This window comes from Saccopteryx bilineata, chromosome 5 (genome assembly GCF_036850765.1).
Source record: "Saccopteryx bilineata isolate mSacBil1 chromosome 5, mSacBil1_pri_phased_curated, whole genome shotgun sequence".
NCBI classification, from domain to species: domain Eukaryota; kingdom Metazoa; phylum Chordata; class Mammalia; order Chiroptera; family Emballonuridae; genus Saccopteryx; species Saccopteryx bilineata.
In genome coordinates, this window is record NC_089494.1 from 45,469,542 (window position 1) to 45,488,638 (window position 19,097).

The following is a 19,097-nucleotide window of genomic DNA, read 5'->3' on the forward strand; positions in this document are numbered from 1 at the left end:
TTTTTAGAAGGCAAATTAGCAGCATCTATTAAAATTTTAAATCTACATAGCCTTTGAGCCCAAAATTTTACATGTTGGAATCTATTCTATAGTAAAACATGCAAAAATCTGTAAAGGTGCATGTGTATAATGTTCCAGTAAAACCATAGTTAATATAAAAAAATGGACACAACCTAAATGGTATCAAAAATTGAATGGTTAAGATAAATAATGGACTACAGTAAAATGCAAGCCATAAATAAGATAGCTCTATGTGTACTGACTTAAAAAATAGCTAATAGTATATTAGCATATAACAGTACTGTGAGTGTACTGCTAAGTTTTCAAAAGAAAGGAATTTGGAGAACTCTGCAAAATATATATGACCCCATGTTTGTCTATGTAAAGAAAAATATCTGAAAATTCACAGATTCAATCACTTTATATTCTTCTGCAATAACTGAATGCTTCTGCAATAAGTATACTGTATATTCCTTTTTGGTGTTAAAGTACAAGTCTGAGGGTAAGATCTCATGTTTCTAACATGAAATTTTGCATCCAACTGAACATTTTTTCAAAGAGGACTTATCCTTTTACAGTTTGAAAATGCATTTATTTTCCAAGCATTTGTTGGGTATGTTAGGCTCTGAGGATATAAAAATGAATGAGACATTTATCTTGGCCTGGAAGAAATCCAAATATACTGAGGGGGACCGACCAGTATACAAATAAGTACAATAAGGTATTGAAGTTGTATAAGTAGAGATAGAAATGGAAAGAAATAAAAAAAGTCCTTCTAATTGAGGGACAACACATCAGAAAAGAGATAAGGTTATGCTGGAGCTAAATCTTAAAGATGATGTGTTGGCCACACGGACAAAAGAGAGTAAATGCAAATGAGATATATATGCAGTTTTACACTTAAGAAGAATATTTCTGGATAGAGTGCTATGAAGATAAAACAATTTTAATGCCAAAAACGTCAAACCAAAACAACATAAATCCAAATAAATAAAACCAAAGTTATCATAATTCTTCCAAAATTTATCTAATATAGCCTTGCATTCTCTGCTACCTAAAAATTATTTTAAGTTCTGGTTCTTTCTATAAATTTTTTTTCCCTAAAATAATGTCTACAAAATGTTTTTTAAATAAATGGTTATATTTAAAATCCTATTTGATCCCTTAATTAAAAAACAAACTGCCTTGTAATTGCAAAGACCTTATACTTTCACTGTTTTAAAAAGTCTGACATTTTTTAAATCATCCTACAATGTAGTTCCAAAGTATAACATGTTTGAGTTCAACATAAAACTACCCTAACAATAAAAATGGTCTATTTTCATAAAAGACTTCTATTTTGCTAAGACCTAAATGTTTTCAATACCTCTTTCAGGTAAATTACCTCCTCAGATGCAAACTATTACCAAACTTTATTCTAAGGAACACAACATGCCCCATCCAGAGAAAAAAGTGGGTTTTTTACCTCATGAAGCGTGAGATGCTTCCCATCCTTCCTCTTCGAGTCAAACCTGCCATATATTGCACTGTATTTTCGAATTTCTTCCTCTTTGTGTGGGTCATCATCGCTCATCTCAAAGATGTGACCGATCATTTTGGCCAACTTCTTGTTGGTTTTTAGCAGCTCTTTCGCTTCGCTCAAGTCACTTTTCGGCAGCGTGGAGGCCATTCGCTCCACACACTCGGCTACGGAGAGCGCAGCGGCAGCATCCAGAGCCTCGCTGCTTTCCTTTGGGGAGGCTGGGGAGCCGAGGTCTGCTGGGGAGAGGCTGTGCTCGCTCTCGGTGGCATGGTGGCCTTGCCAGAGTCTGGACTCACCAAGACCTTGCAGTGCTAGGCTCCCCACCACATCGGATTTCCCCTGTCCCAAGCTCTGCACACAGGTGATGGCCGCACACTTGGGGACTTTGACATGAGGTTCCCGGGCACTGCTATTCCTTTCATAACTGTTACAGGATATTCCCAGCCAGGTTGGTGACCCCTCTGGCAATTTATAGATGGGTATGCTACTAACAGGCAGGGAAGTCAGCGGCTGATTGAAAAGGCCAGGGTTTGTAACCCAGTCTCTCAAAGCCTTCTGCAGCCTTCTAACATGGAGGGGCTTGCTAGCCATGCCCACAAGAGCCATGATTTCCAAGAATTCCTCTTCTCCAGCTTCACAGAGTTGCTGGACATCATCACCACCTTGTTGGATAAAGGCATCAAAATAAGAAAGCAGATTGGCTTTTTGTAATATTCTGTACAGTTGCAACTCCCCCAGGGTCCTGGGTAAGGCCGCAGCCATTACTGTAGATGTGCTTAACCTGTAAAGAGAAGAGAGGAAATATTCATCACATGTGCCCCAAACTTTTTTTTTTTTTTTTGTATTTTTCTGAAGTTGGAAACAGGGAGGCAGTCAGACAGAGTCCTGCATGCGCCCGACCAGGATCCACCCGGCATGCCTACCAGGGGGCGATGCTCTGCCCATCTGGGGCATCGCTCTGTTGCAACCAGAGCCATTCTAGCACCTGAGGCAGAGGCCATAGAGCCATCCTCAGCGCCCGGGCCAACTTTGCTCCAATGGAGCCTTGGCTGTGGGAGGGGAAGAGAGAGACAGAGAGGAAGGAGAGGGGTGGCAAAGCAGATGGGCGCTTCTCCTGTGTGCCCTGGCCAGGAATTGAACTGGGACTCCTGCATGCCAGGCTGATGCTCTACCACAGAGCAAACCGGCCAGGGCCTGCCCCAAACCTTTTAAACCTAGTATTTGTTAGACACTACAGGATTTAAGAATGCAGCATGAGAACAAAAACGAGAAACATTAGTATAGCAACTAACTGTTCAGGAATCATGCTCTGCATGTAAGTTATCTCATTGTACTCATCTAACAATCCTAATGATCACTAGAACTGTTTCTACTTTAAAGAGAAAAATATAAAGATTCAAAGATAGTAAGTGCCTGACCAGTCAGTGGCGCAGTGGATAGAGCGTCAGACTGGGACACAGAGGACTAAGGTTCAAAACCCCAAGCCCACTGGCTTGAGAGTGGACTCACCACCTTGAGCACAGGGTCACTGGGTTGAGCCCAAAGGTCGCTAGCTTGAAGCCCAAGGTCACTGGCTTGTGCCCAAGGTCGTTGGCTTGAGCAAGGGGTCATTCGCTCTGCTATAGCTCCCGGGTCAAGGTACATATGAGAAAGCAATCAATAAACAACTAAGGAGTCCAAGGAACCACAACAAAGAATTGATGCTTCTCATATCTCTCTCCCTTCCTGTCTGTTTATCCCTATCCGTTCCTCTCTCTGTCTCTCTCTCTGTCACACACGCACACACAAAACATATATAAAGTAGTTTGTGTGAGATCTCTCTCACAAGTAGTTAAGCAGAAGTTCAGGGACATAACCCAAGGCTCACAGGGTTCTCTATCCCATATTTCTAACTGCATTTGCTGCTTCTGTGGTTCATGGACATGAAGTGAGAGATAATCAAGTCAGAAGGAGGTAAGAACTATATTATTCTACCATTTGCTGAATACTTATTTTGCGCTAGGCAATATGATATTACATTATGTCTCATCCTCACCACAGCCCTGCAAGATAGGTACAGTTATTCCCATGTTGTCAAGAAAAAAATAGCAACATGAGCCTGGCGGGTGGAGAAGGATAGCTTTCAGTATGAAGGTGAGAAGACAGAAGGTAAATATATCAGGAACCGAGAAAAAGAGAGGCAGGAAAAATTCAAACAAATAAATGACAAGACTTGGTGATCATTTAGGTAATAAGAGATGAAGGAGAAAAAACGGTTCCCATTTTTGACACTTTCCATGGTTCCAGGAAGGAAAAAGTAACAGATGCCTGTGGGGTTACACATGTGAGATCCAGAACTGTTAAAGACATTGGGGACACAGACAAATCAGGATGAGATTCCCTTTTGAACACATTGCACTTTATGGCACAGGACTGGAGTCTAAGTGAGTGTAAGGGGAAGAGAGGATGAAACCAGGGAGGATGAGAGAGCCCCCCAAAGAAGCAACAGCGAGCCTAAGATAGACCCACGGAAGAAACAAATTTTAGAGCCTAAGCCAGACACAGAAGCCTACCTTTAAAGAGAAAGAACAAGACCCAGCAAAGTACTTCTTGACCTCCCGGCAGCCTTTAAAAGTTATTCACAGTTGCTTGGAGACCTCCCACATACAAAGGAGTTGGCCAGGCACTTTCATTTAAGAGAAAAAACCTTGTAATAATGCACTCTCTTGGGATTAAAAGGACCTGTAGCCCTCTATGGAGAAAATTACAGAAGGTCGAAGAAAAAAACACACACATCAGAGGAAAATGGAAGCTCCACTCTCAATTCAAAATAGTATGGAGCAATCATTAACTGGGAGATAGAATATTAGGAACATCCCTGAAAGCTAGGAGACCAAATCTGGGACCTCAACTTTATGCCATCAATCAGAATTCTAGTCTCCATCTTCCATTCCAAAGAGAATGCATCTCCCTACCACCCTAAGGACTGACTTGTGGGAAGCCCCATCTCCTGGAACCTCTGTTGTCATCCACGATTTGCTTTGATCAACTAGTGACCGCCTCAAATTTTAAGGCTTTTTATTTTATAAGAGTATTGCCAGGTGAGCTGATGACTTTCTGGGAGACATAAAATACACTGAACTGGAGTCCAGTAGATTCTATGAACAGCCAGGAAATCACTTGGTGTGCTTTTTGAAAATACAATTTTCCAGGTTTCTGAGTTATGTCTTCTCATGAAACTCCCAGGATTTGACAAATTTGGCAAACTACACTAGAAGGTCCCTATTTAGTATACCCGCTGGGCCTCTCAAACTCCTGTATGTTGTGATCATCTCTAGGTTAAGGTCATTTTCATGATCGTGCCACCTCCGTCCTCTGGACAACATTCTTCCATCTCCTAAATCACCCACAGGATGAATCACGTGTCCTCCCCTCCAGGGGTGCCTCTCCAGGGAGCGAGTCTCTCTCCCAGCTGGAAACCAACCCACAAAAACACAAATCTCAGGAATTACAGACACAAGTTAAATTGGGTGTTTTATTTTTACCATAAAACCCAAAAGAAAGGCTACTAGAAAGTATCTAAGGTAGAAGAAAAGAAACGTCCTTTCTCATCATACACGTAATGCAATAAGCTCCACAGGCTATGAACTCAAGAGCCTACAGCCTGACCAGGCAGTGGTGCAGGGCACACAACAACGGACTGGGACACACAGACGAACCAGGTTCGAAACCCCAAGGTCGCCAGCTTGAGTGCGAGCTCATCTGGTTTGAGCAAAGCTCACCAGCTTGAGCCAAGGTCACTGGCTTGAGCAAGGGATCACTCTGATTGCTGTAGCCACCCCCCACCCCCCCCACCCCCGTCAAGGCACATATGAGAAAGCAATCAATGAACAACTAAGGTGTTGCAATGAAAAACTGATGCTTCTCATCTCTCTCCCTTCCTGTCTGTCCCCATCTGTCTGTCTCTCTCTGTCTCTGTCACAAAAAAAGGAGCATACAAAAAAATACATTTACACACCTATGTGCATGCACACATACACAAAATCTTTTTATAAGAGGATAAGAGGGTTATAACTTGGCAAAGTTTATGATATCATCAATTATATCTTCATATGTACTCCCTCAAATTATGAAATAGGGAAAACTGAGAAAATCTAGAATAGAGTTTTAGAATCTTTTTATGAGCAATAAGAAAAAAAATACATATATATATATACACGTTAGACAAATTTTTAAAAGGAAACAAAAAAGAGAACTAAAGATCCAAACTTAGGTTTTATTGTAAGACAATGATTTTACAAAATAATTGATTTTCACTTTTTCCTTTCATTTTTCTTTTTTATTGAATTATTGGGGTGACACTGGCTAATAAAATTACACAAGTTTCAGGAGCACAATTCTACAACACATCATCTGTACATTGTATTGTGTGTTCAACACCCCAAGACAAGTCTCCTTCCATCACCATTTATACCCCCATACCTGCCCCTACTGGCAACTACCACACTGCAACTGTTTACCCTTTCTCGTCTTTAACCATAAATAAAGGAAATTCCCTAGTTCCTAAGATAAAATGCTCATGTCCAGGTGAGCATAGTAGTCACGATTATAATCTCTCTCTAAGGACTGACAGGACCAAGTGTAATTTCCAAAGATACCAAACGAAAGATAACCAGGTGAACTGTCGAGTCCCCGGAGGCCTTCCAACGGCCCACACTCACGGCTGGGAAAGGAGCCTTCTCCCTGTGCTTCCGCATTAGGAGAATGTTTCAGTCTCCTACAAAAGCACGTGGTGATCATTTAAACACCACTTCATACATTAATTTGATTTAATTTAAAATAAAATTTTTATGAGATGAGATTTTGTTTTTACAAACTCTATTCATGCTTCAACATGAAGGTCAAATAAATCAGAGAAAGCCTCCAGCTGCACCTCTCCAACCTGAAGTAAATATAAAGGAATCCAACACATCATACACAGGTGGCTAGTACAGTGTATCTACTCAGCTGTTCCGTGACTCCATGTGTATCACTGAGCATACATTTATCACAGTGCTTATGTGTCTGTTTCCTTGTCTGTCTCCTCCCTCTTACGTAATTCTCCGTGAAGGACCATCTTTCCTCTGTATCCTCGGGACTGGCTCAGTAACTGGCAAAGTTGAATGAGTGAAAAATGAGGAAGAGAATGTACTATGGGGTTTGGAGAAGGGAGAGGAAACCTGTAGCCGGGGTGTGGGAGAGGCTTTTTGAATAAGGCCCTGGAAATGTGAGGGAATGAGGAGGTCTGGTTTGGGGTCAGAGAAGCAGGAGGCACATCTGAGGAATGTCCAGTGTATCTGGTCAGTAGGAGCAGAGGGGCGTGGCAGGGACCAGAGAGAGCTGGGAAGGTAGGTGTGTGTCTGGGATGCCTATGCGAGCAGTCTGAGTTTCTTTCTCTACCCAAAGGGGAAATTTGCACAGGTGAGTCAAGAGTCGCACCCCTACTTTAGGAAATTAAAGTTGGCAATGCCATATGGCATGTATTTATTTTTAACTTTTTATTTATTGATTTTAGTGAGAGAGGAAGGGGGGAGGGAGGGAGGGAGAGAGACAGACAGACAGACAGACACAGGAACATCAAGCTGTTCCTGTGTGTGCCCTGACCAGGGATCAAATGGGCAACCTCTGTGCTTCCAGATGATACTCCAACCAACCAAGCTATCTGGCCAGGGCAGTTACACTTTAAATGAGTTTGTTTGTTTTTTGTTTGTTTATTTAGAGGCAGAGAGACAGGAACATCCAGCTGCTCTTGTCTGTACCCTGACCAGGAATCTAACCAGCAACCTTTGTGCTCATGGATGAGGCTCCAACCAACTAAGCTATCCAGTCAAGGCTTAATTTTTATTGATTTTTTTTTTAGTTTATATTTTATTAAGTCATAAAGTATTTATTTACTTTTTATTTGCAAAATGGACATGTCTGAGAGGCATCTTCCATAACCAGTGCTTGGTGTGTATTTGGATTTGAGAATATTCCGCAGTACCTCATGGCCCTGACCCGTGAACCACTGATCCAAGCTACACTTAGCAATTTGGAGGTTAGTCTGCTGCTCGAGGTAATAACTCAAACTTGGGAGTGGATGTGATCATCAAGGGAGAATATAGAAAAACAATAACAAAGAGTTCTAATTTGAAGTTTGGAACTTAGCAAAGAATTGCCAAAGGAAGACAACATAGTTTAGGTAAGAAGCCTTTCAATAACTGATGTCAAGCTGCGGAGAGGTTAAACCAGGGGTCCCCAAACTTTTTACACAGGGGGCCAGTTCACTGTCCCTCAGACCGTTGGAGGGCCAGACTATAAAAAAAACTATGAACAAATTCTTATGCACACTGCACATATCTTAAAGTAAAAAAACAAAACGGGAAAAAATACAATATTTAAAATAAAGAACAAGTAAATTTAAATCAACAAACTGACCAGTATTTCAATGGGAACTAGAGGCCTGCTTCTGGCTAATGAGATGATCAATGTGCTCCTCTCACTGACCACCAATGAAAGAGGTGCCCCTTCCAGAAGTGCGGCAGGCCGAATAAACGACCTGAAGGGGCCGCATGCGGCCCGCGGGCCGTAGTTTGGGGACCCCTGGGTTAAACAGATGCCAGAGATAACTCAATAGCTATTCCAGAGTTTTGAGAGTTGTGGAGCCACACTGCAGGCTGAAGCTTGGAAGAGAGGCAGGATTGAAGGAACAGTTCTTTTCACTAGTGACCACTAAGGACCTCTGTCCTACCCTAAATGCCCACATCCCAGCTTGGAGAATGTCAGCCAAGTTTTGTTTCCCACAGCCATATTAGGGGCTTCCTTGTGGTTCAGGAACTAAGCAGGAGTTATTGTTAGGTTATAAGCTCCCTGAGGGTAGGAACTAGGTCTCATTCATCTGTTACCCCCCTTTATTCCTAGCATGGTGTTCAATAACATCTCTATAGTGGCTGCTCTCATATTAAACACAATGTTTGAGTCAGAATCTGATTAGCAGCCTCCTTTTAGATTCCAAAGGGGATGCCTTCCTGTCCTAGTGAATTACCAACCTAATAACAGCATACCCTGCTACTTTACCTACAATCCTCTTCCTTCTCTCATCCTTTATACCAGTGGTCCCCAACCTTTTTTGGGCCACGGACCGGTTTAATGTCAGAAAATATTTATATTTTTACGGACCAGCCTTTAGGGTGGGATGGATAAATGTATCACGTGACCGAGACAAGCATCAAGAGTGAGTCTTAAGACGGATGTAACAGAGGGAATCTGGTCATTTAAAAAAAATAAAACATCGTTCAGACTTAATTCTTTCTCTGCGGACCAGTACCAAATGGCCCACGGACTGGTACCGGTCCGCGGCCCGGGGGTTGGGGACCACTGCTTTATACATCCTCTTTCTTATAAAGCTATATGGTGAGTTCCCAGAACATAGGTATTTTCTCAAGAGATCAAAGGATGCTCTCCCAAACATAGGAACTGCTCATGCTTAGTGTTATGTATACATCATGTGTTAGTCTAGCCCCAACCAGTATTTTAAGAAGCCAATTTTAGTCATGAAAGATCCTAGGTCTTTTTCCTTAGTGTTCGTATAAATTAAAATGCAGTATAAGCTATCCCCAAATAATATCAATCTTATAAATGATCATTATATTCAAGTGGATTCATAATCACTACTCCTAAATCCTCATGATAGAGGAAATACATATATATATATTTATATAGATTTCATATCTGTATCTATACATATACATACACAAATAACATGTGTATACACACACTTTTATAAAACCTATCGCTTTCCAGAGACACTCTGCCACGAGCAGGGAGAAACCAGGGGCAGAATCCCAGGAAGATCCGGCTTACTTATGCAGAGAACTATAAATTCCTTCCTCCCAACCCAGCCTGAAAATTTTACTTAAAAACTATCGAGATTAACAGCAACCTCTTACAGACTTATAAAAAATGTAAAAAAAAAAAAATCTTGGGAAGAGTTAGTTTATGAGTCATTTACAGATTAAGGTGAATTAGTTCCACCAAACTGTTTCCCCGTCACATCTCGATGAGATCCGGTGCACACTAACAGAGTGGAAGACAGGGACGGGAAACGGCAAGGGGGGAACGGGAGAGTGAGGGCAGATACTACCTTTCAAGCCTCTGAAGTACCACCAAGTCTGGGAGAGGGCGGAGGGAAGGCCTGGGGAAAAGGGTGCAATGGGCACACTTAAAGGCTGAAACTGAAAAGGCTCATTATAAAAAGAATTTGGCTTAAGGAAGGATGAGCCTTAGGCCCAGGAAATGAATTCTTCTCACTTCTACCCTAGTCCTAGAGCTCAAGCTAAAATAATGAAATGCAGTTTAGTTACATTATGGATGATTTAAGATTGTGGCACTGGCCTAGGTTCCTGGCTGGTAAACTGCGGGTCGCGAGCCACATGAGGCTCTTTGGCCCCTCGAGTGTGGCTCTTCCACAAAATACCATGTGCTAGTTTGATAAGGAATGTACCTACCCATATAGTTTAAATTTTAAAAATTTGGCTCTCAAAAGAAATTTCAATCATTGTACTGTTGATGTTTGGCTCTGCTGACTAATGAGTTCGCCGACCTGGCACCTAGGTAGTCAACCCCTGTGTCCGTGTTTCAAGTACCAAACAATTTACCCAGGGGCATGTTAGTTAGTATTCAGTGACATATTTTAAATCAAGGTATTTTTGGATCTTATTACTGTCATATCTATGAATGAAACATTAGTTTCTAATGAATTAATGGCAATTTGAAAAACTCATATTGTTTTTCTCTATTGATTCTTATCTGAATTTTGAATGATGCTGGAAAAAAATTCTTACAGACTCCTTGAAATTTTAAGGAAAGTTTAAGTTTAAATTTATCAAAATAAGAAAAAAGTAAACTAGATTTATTTTGCACTTAATAACTACATTAACTTAACTACAATACCATTGGTAAATACCATGACCACATAAATATGGCTGGAAATTCTTCAACCAAGAAGTCATTCATCAAACATTAAGCGCCCTCTGATCATGTAGTAAGCACACTGTATACAATATACATCTTATCTTTTCCAAAAATTTCTCCTTAAAAATGATAAAATTAACATACTGTTTAAATTAATATGCAGGCCCCTAAATACAATGTATTGAGAAATGACAAACTATTTGAGAGCTTAATGGTATGTTTTAGCTGTGAGAAATCTGACAAGATGAGGATTACTACAGTTCTTCCCCAATATAATTTTTCTAATTTCCCACTTGTTCCATCATTAAGTTTAAGAGTGTATTCTATTGTACTAGTTATTGAACATGTCAGATCAGAAAGGAAATTTGCACTTAATATAGTAATTCTTCACTCTACTAAAACGTTATGAAAGAAGCAGGTAAAATGAAGTCCAAAGCAATGGGGCTAGCAAGCTTATATTATGCTTGAGTGGGTATTATTTATTCCTTAATATCATTTTCAAGAAACATAACAAAATATATTACGGTTCTGTGGTATCCAGAATACAGCTTCACATTTAAAGGTAATTTTTACAGAGCTTTCATTTTCAATAATGCACATGAATAGCACAAACAAAAACAACTGGATTTATTAATGGAATAGATATAGCCTTAATCTTAGGGCAGATGAACACAAAAACCTGACCTACTTCCATCCAACCATCTTTTGCTTTAAATATTTAAAATTCATGCAATAAATTCTTTAAAGGTCTCCCCCATTTTGTAATATATGTAATTTCTTCATTCAAAGAATCCATAGTGCAAACCCCCAAAATCCTTAATAGCAAACTAATATCTTAAAGTAGGATTAAAAGAAAATATCTAATGCTTTAACTGATTCTCTAAACAAGAATTAAAATCTATTAACTTTCCTATATACAGCAAAGGAAGTTATTTACTACTCACACAAAAAATTTAAATTAACTTAGCTGAGATTATTCAATTTTACCAATAATTCTGAAATAAGACAAGATATAAAGTATTTATTAAATACAGCAAGTTATTTATTAGATATAGCTCATTACATTTCCTTATATCAGCTACTGTATTCCTAAGGCTTTCTGTCATTTTAATCAGAAGACAATGAAATAAAATAAAAATCTACAGTACCTCAGCGTTTTTATTCTTTTATTACTGATATTCACATATAACAGGAAATCACCAGAGCCAAGGAAAACTATTTTCTAGTACCAAGATGGCATATTAACTTTTTGTGCACGGTGCTAGAATAAAATGGAAACAAGAAACCTTCTGATGGTTCCTTGAAATTATTTTCTTTCAAGATCTAATTCTCCAGTATCTAATTCCCAAATAGGAATAAGGAAGGTTGACCTTGCCAGCTAAATCTATAAATTCTCATGAGAACTCTTACATGCACGTTAACCTGTAAGGACACGTAATTTTTAAAAATGAAAAGACAATATTAAATGTCTTAAATAATACCAAAAAAAATGGAGGGAAAAGGATACCGGTGACCTAAGAGCCACTTTACTGGCACTTAGATTAGAAACAGCTCTTTTAAGTCTTCAGGAAGACATTAGCCTTCACCCAAAATAGATACAGTAAATCCTATGCATCTTCTCCCAGTATTTCTCCTTAAAACTCACACTCAAATTATGGCATGTCATAATTTGCTGTTTTACAGGGAGAAATTTTCAAAAAAGTGAAACTCTAAAGAAGGTAAATCACTTCGTGCACACTTTTCTAACAACACAGCCTAGCATTTCCTACGTGACTAATCTATTTTAAATTCCATTCCTCTGTTCCTATGCAATCTAACATAACCTATTAAAACTGCCAAAATATTTTTAAACAAGATCAGAAATTTTCCCTTTCAGTTTCTGATCTTTGCACTCCTTAAGTTTTGCAAGTTTGCAGACACATCACTGGCAAACCAACTGGTAGTGAGTGGCAGGTGAACTCTTTCGGATGAAAATTTAAATTGACAGCAACCTCCAAATTTTGTATGCTTCCACGATCTCACAGAGTGAGAGAAAAGTATATGCTAGTCAAGGATTCCTCCAGATCACCAGCTGCAGATCCTACAAATGATTATTCCTACTCAATTATTCTTTTCCCCAAAATCGTATTTAGGCTTACTGCAAGCGTAGTTTCATATCCTTAAGCCTTGTAAACCCTGAGGTTGCAGACCATAAATATTTGATAGCACCTACAATGTTTCTCCATGAATAAGGTCACACACCTCTGCATCCAAGGCTTGTGTGTTCCACGTGTGTTTGCAAATTCCACACTCAGCCTTAGCGAGCACAATGAGTCTCTCGCTTGCCTGTACCTCGGTGCCGAGTTTCTGCAAGCCACTTCCATGCAAAACTCTCCTTCCGCTTTTAAAAACTACCTTCGGAGGGTGAGGATGCCCAGAACGAAAATTAAGACTGTAAGCACACCACTTTTATAAAGTAAACAAACAAACAAAAAGATTCCGCCTTAGTGGAAGGTAGGCGCGCGCGCACCTACCACGCAACCCCACCATTGCTCCGCGCGCGGCGCGACCACCCCAGGCGGGCTGGAAGGGACTCGGCACCCCCGGCTCTCTCGGAGGGGAACCTCACGAGTAAGGCCCGCAGCCTCGCTCGTCGTCTCCCCGCGGTCCCTGCGCACCGAACTGCTCCGGGATTCGCCCACAAGAGCCCGCCGACGCCCCTCCTCCTGGCGGCGGCTGCGCGGGGCCCACTGCCCTGGACGCTCGCCTTCCCCACCCCCCAGCGCTCGCGCGGCGCCTCCGCCGCCCCAAGTGCGCCCGGGGCTGCACGAGCGCAAACGCGTCCGGCAGTGGGCGGACGGCGAGTTGGTACGTACTCGGCCAGCGGTCTTGGCGCGCTCTCCCCCGAAGGCTGCTCAGCCCCGATTCCGAAGTGGCGGCCCCCGGCTCTCCCTCCACAGACTGCAGCGGCGGCCAGGACGCCCCCGCTCCCATCGAGGGGGAAAGGGAAAGTGGTGGGGGCGCTCTCCAGCTCCCCCCTCCCAGCTCCGACCCGCCGCTCCTCTCCGCCCGTCTGCCCCGACGGCGCTCGCTCGGCCGCGGCGGCGGCTGCGGCTCCTCCGGGCTCGGGCGCGAGGCGGCGGCGGCGGCGGCGGCGGCGGCGGGAGCGCCTCCCCCGCCGCGCCCTCCCTCCTCCTACTCCCTCCCCTCCCCGCTGCACCCTCCCCGCCCCCTCCCCCACCCGCCTCCGCCACCTCCACCCCCGGCGCGCTGTCACATTGGGAGATTCCGCTCTTGCTACATTCGCCGCTCCGGCTCCCGCCCACGCGCGGCCGAGTGACGCAGATCCCGGCGTGGGCCGCCGCGGAGCGGGGGTGGCGGCCGCCGGGGCCGGGCACGGCCTCTTCCCGCCGCCCCCTCCGCGGAATCCGGAGGTCGGCCCATTCACACGGCAGCTGGGAGGAACCATGTGGGCGCCCAGGAGGGGGCGGCTCCCGCGAGTGGGGCTCCGGGCTAGAGGAGGGGGCGGGAAGGAGGAAAACGGGAGCGGTGGGAGGGAGGGGACTCCGCCTCGGGCCTGCTCTATTGCTGCCGAGTGAACCGGGCAGGTTTGCTATTTAAAAAAAAAAAATTTTTTTTAATGTGTGAGGTTTCCAATATAGTATTTCAAAGAGCACAGTCCGCCAAATCCAACTCCTCCGGAAGACAGACTTTAAAAAAAATAAAAAGCGTGCTCTAGGCGGCGGGTTCGCCCCCCATCCTGGTCCCCGCAATCTGGAGGCTGGTGGGTCAGGTGCGCCCCTCGCCCACAAGGGCGAGGCGGCCCGCGGAAAGTTGGCTGAGACAGTGCAGGTAGGGGCGGCAGGTGCGTGGCGCTGAACGGAAAACCGGTGGAAGAGAATCTTGACCTCGCCCATCTTGCTCCCTCCCCACCACAGTCCTGGCTTTGAGAGTGGGGGAGGACAGGAGGAATGGGAACCGACCAACCCGAAGTGCAGCTTTGACAAGTGTCTTGCTTGCTGGTAACTTAATTCCAACCTTGTCAACCACCTGAAAGCCTGCCTGTTATTTTACAGCTTAATATTTTCTATTTCCATGGTGTAGAAATACGGCTGGGCTAGAACAGTCCTGGGATGTGTAAAATAAGAGTTTCCAAGACACTATAGAATTTTTGAGTTTGGCTTGCATGAACTTTTCCAACCAAAGAAAGTATTATAACACCTCCAAAAATGTATTTAAAATAATTGCCAAAATTTTGGAAAAATTTTTATAGAACCTATTTTTCCTTTCTTCGCAAAAATGGGAAAATGAAAGACTTCCCCGATCTTAGCGTTGCTTTCTTGAAGGGTAGAGAGCTTTTTAGTAAATGTGAAACTAGTTCAAGTACAGGTAGAATCCTATTTTAGCATACATATAAAAACCCGGTTTTATAGGAGGCCATGCCCACATCCTGGCTGGCCTCCCAGAGAATGCCTACTGATGGGGATACAAGGCATTCTTTGAGATGGGAAATGCTTCTTCATACCACCTCTTTATGTTGAAGCAATGGATGGGATAATAACATTGAAAGAAAAAGGCCTTATTAGAGTACTGAATCTTTTCTTTTTGTTTCTGTAAAAACATGTTATAGGAATGAGTAATGCCACAATGGAATATATATAATTAAACCTTTCTCCTGTGTTAGTGAAAGGTCTGTCTGGTGTACTTGTGTTGATATTTCAAATGAATAAGCATGTTTGCTTCCTGGAATTCTTCAACTGAGGGGAGTCACTACTGGAAGTTTGTCTTAGCCTAATTGTCAGTTTTGCATCTGTGAATCTTGTTCTGCCAAAGAGAAAGTTAACTTAGGTTGCTACAAAATAAAGACAATTTCTTGGAAAGATACAGGTTAATAAATTTTCAGGCAATGAAATTTGCAAAATTCTTCTCTTCCAGTTCTTCTCTGGAATCCTGATGTTTTGCAAACATTGTTGTTTCTAAACAGCTATAGGAAAATAACTTTCTTCCACAAAGATGTACAATCAGTGATTCACAAGTCGAGAAATAGTAGTTTTACCAGAACTAATTGAGCCTCCCAGTAGAATTGTTTCCAGAGTTGGAAGAAATAACATTAAATCCTCTTCCTTAATTGTATAGGTCTGACCACTAGTGAACACAAGGCTGGAAAGGAAATATGTCAGGCAGATACTTTTCTTCTGCCTTGCAACTGGTTGTTTTCTACATTTAAACACCGAAATCGCTCCATGTTTGTTTTCTGGGGGTATTTAGATGGTATATTTTTCCCACATTAAGCATGGTATTTTTGGCCCACTTTGCATTACTTTCGATGCCTTTTGGTGCTGGGGCAAGTGGTGGGAGGAAGAAAAATGAAGGACAGGCAAAAGTTTAAGCTTTTAGGCATCCAATTCTGTATGTGTGGCACCGCTTGATAGAGTATGACTGCTCAGAAAGAGAACTGAGACATTCACCTGTGTCTGAGACCACTCAGATTCTTATTTATCTCTTTAGCACTTTTGTCACCCAGCCCACCCCTAAACACCACCTCCATTCCTGCAGCACGCGTGCACGCGCGCACACACACACACACACACACCTCCTCATCTTCTCCCACAGCCAAGCCCTAGTGTTTTGTGAAAGGAAAGCATTCCATCATGTAAGAACAATTAATGGTGTCTGTTCCAGGTTCCATTCCATCCTGTAAATGTATCTTGTAGTTCTCTTGAAGTCAGTGAATATATGTTTAATAGGATTTTTTCAATTATTGTTTAAAAATACTTCAATTATTAGTACATTTGCAAAAATAAGGAATTCTTTAGATAAAAAAAAGCATTTCCACATTGTAGAACTAAAAAAGTGTTTAGTAAAAATAATAATGTAGAAAGTTTATAGCAGTTCTGACATATGAGTGAAAATTTCACTGAAAGAGCATTAATTTATTACTTTTGGAAAGCTTCCTTACTGTAAAATACTTCAGTGATTCAAAACAAAAGAACTCATAATAGATTTAAAATGTTCTTAGAGGAGAAAAAGAATAACGTGGTTTATAACCTATGAGAGCTAAGATACAGTATTATTTTATTCTTCTGTTCTATTATTGCCTCAGAACAATTCTATACTTAATGAATTTTCTGCTCAATGTGGTTGTGGCCCTACAATTAACTGAATCATGTGCAAAATTTATATTACCAGAAATATAATTTAAATTTCTCACATTTTGCAATATGAAACTTAAAGCTTTGGATGTGAATTGTAGATTAAATATATTTTTCAATGTAGAGAGATTTGAATATTTTAAAATATATGGAAATTATAAACAACTTTCTTAAAAGTAAGGTAATAGGAATATGTATAATGGCTGATCATTTCAAAAGCCTTGTCTTTAAAAATGCCCGCTCTTCTAAAAAATAAGCAAACCTTCATACATTGCGTTTTGTTGTAAGATACTATAGAATTATAAGATGTAAAGGATTATGAAATTCAGCTAGCTTAACCTCCTTTGTACAAAGTACAGTTAATATACTTGCAGAAATTCAACATACAACTAGTTTAGTTTCCAGTAGTTTATTTATGTATAAATTGGTTGCTTTGAACTTGTAATGCAGTACCTGTTGGGAAAAAAAAATGAAATTGTCGATTCCCAGGATTGGCTACAAGTGCCTATAAAATGCAAGTGAAAAGACAGAATTATAGAGTTTGGGACTGGAGAGGATATTAGGAACCATCTAACCCTATTGACTTCTCCAGATAAGGAAAGATATACTATACATTGCTAATATAAAGAGCAGGAAAATTCTAATGTTAGGCAATAAATACAAGGAAACATTTAATTGAATGAAGAATACTTTTGATTTCATTTTAAAAGCTGTGTTTAAGACTGAAGGGAATGTAAATGGAAACTTTTGAAAAGACTTTTTAAAGAGAATTTCCGGACATTTTTTTAAGGATTAGAGCCTTGTTTTTCTTCCTCTATCCAACTCAGCTGCTCTTTCCCTGCTCTTCCCACCATTTCCCTTCTCTCCGGCATCCACTGTGGAGGACTTACATAATTAACTGTTCTGTACCGCTTTCAGGTATCAACAGCTGACTATTGTCCACTCACTCCTGGCTGTCACAGACAGGATGTTTGTGTTCCCCCAAATTCATATGTTTAAATCCATGCTTTGGGAAGTGATTAAGTCATGAAGGTGAAACCCTCATGAATGAGATTAGTGCCCTTAAAAAAGACCCCAGTGGTCCTGGCCACTGGCTCAGTGGATAAAGCTTGACCTGGGGTATGGACATCCCAGATTCAATTCCCAGTCAGGGCACACAGGAGAAGTGACCATCTGCTTCTCTCCTCCTCCCTCTCCCCCTTCCCTCCCTCTTCCCCTCTGCAGTCAGTGGCTTGATTGATTCCAGTGTGGCTGGGTGCTGGGGATAGCTCTGTTGGAGTGCATCAGCCTTGGATGCTGAAAGTGGCTAGGTACTTGATCATCGGCTGCTGATGGGTTGCTAGGTGGATCCAGACTGGGCACATGCTGGAGTCTGTCCCTCTACTTCCCCTCCTCTCACTGAAAAGAGAAGAGTAGAGAAGAGAAGAGCGAAGGGGAGAGGGAGAGGGAGGAAGGAAGAGGGAGAGAGAGGGAGGGAGGGAGGGAAGAAAGGAAGAAAGGAAGAAAGGAAGAAAGAAAAGAAAGAAAGAAAGAAAGAAGAAAGAAAGAAAGAAAGGAGGGAGGGAGGGAGGGAGGGAGGGAGGGAGGGAGGGAGGGAAGGAGAGAGACCCCAAAGAGTATGAACCAGGAAGCGACCCCTCACCAGACACCAAATCATCTGCCAGTGTCTTTACCTTGGACTTTCCAGGCTCCAGACTGTGAGAAATAAATGTTTGTTGTTAAGCCATGCAATCTATGGTATTTTGTTAAAGCAGCCTGAATGGACTAAGATATTGGCCATTTATAATTCTCAGCTATCTATGTAGATTAGTTGGAAAGTAGGTAAAAAAAAAAAAAAAAAAAAAAAGATTATTCTGCTCATAGTCTCTGGAATTTATCCAAATCATCTTCTATTTGCACACTCTATTCTTAGCTTTCTTGTTCCTCATGATACATTGTTTTTTGCTGATACAATGATACAAGAGCTTTTGCTCTTCTCCACTGAATTTGCTAAGACTGGTAGCAAGTCTGTGCTCACTCTCCCTTGTCTCAGCTTCTCTTCTCCAGATCTACACTCTGCAGGCAAAGAACCCACCAGCTAGAGTACCCCTTTTAAACCTTCCACATGAGGGTGTATAGAAGGTTGTGTTAGTTTCCTTGACAATGGTGTATGACCTATCAGCCAAGACGTGGGGCTTTTTCTAGCGCATAAAAGGAGCAGGGAAATAGGGAGCCATTTTTTCTTTTTAAACTTAAAAAATTGAATTTATTGGAATGACTGATTAATAAAATTGTACAGGTTTTAGCTGCACAATTCTACAATACATCTGTCTATTGCATTGTGTGTTCACCACCCAGAATCAAGTCTCCCTCTCATCACCATCTGTCTCCCTTTTACCTTCCTCCGCCTCCTGCAATCCCCACACAGTTGTCTGTGTCTATAAGTCTTTTTCTCTGCTTAATCTTTTCACTTTTTTTACCCAGCCACATTACCC

At 41.8% G+C, this 19,097-nt stretch overlaps 1 protein-coding gene across 4 annotated transcripts in view; it reads right to left on the minus strand.

The window, feature by feature from the left end:
* NAB1 (NGFI-A binding protein 1) overlaps nucleotides 1–13,652 on the minus strand; it is a 50,276-nt gene extending 36,624 nt beyond the window's left edge. Inside the window, exons 1-2 of one of the 4 annotated variants that reach the window (XM_066233138.1) lie at nucleotides 13,348–13,652; nucleotides 1,466–2,303 (exon numbers count right to left, since the gene is read on the minus strand). In XM_066233138.1, coding sequence (XP_066089235.1) covers nucleotides 1,466–2,284 — 819 coding nt within the window. In that variant the 5' untranslated portion in view covers nucleotides 2,285–2,303; nucleotides 13,348–13,652. Of the gene's footprint in view, nucleotides 1–1,465; nucleotides 2,304–12,733; nucleotides 12,974–13,005; nucleotides 13,129–13,347 lie in introns of those variants that run through there. The other 3 variants (XM_066233139.1, XM_066233137.1, XM_066233136.1) reach the window with 3 other exon arrangements.
* Between the last annotated feature and the right edge of the window lie 5,445 nt (nucleotides 13,653–19,097).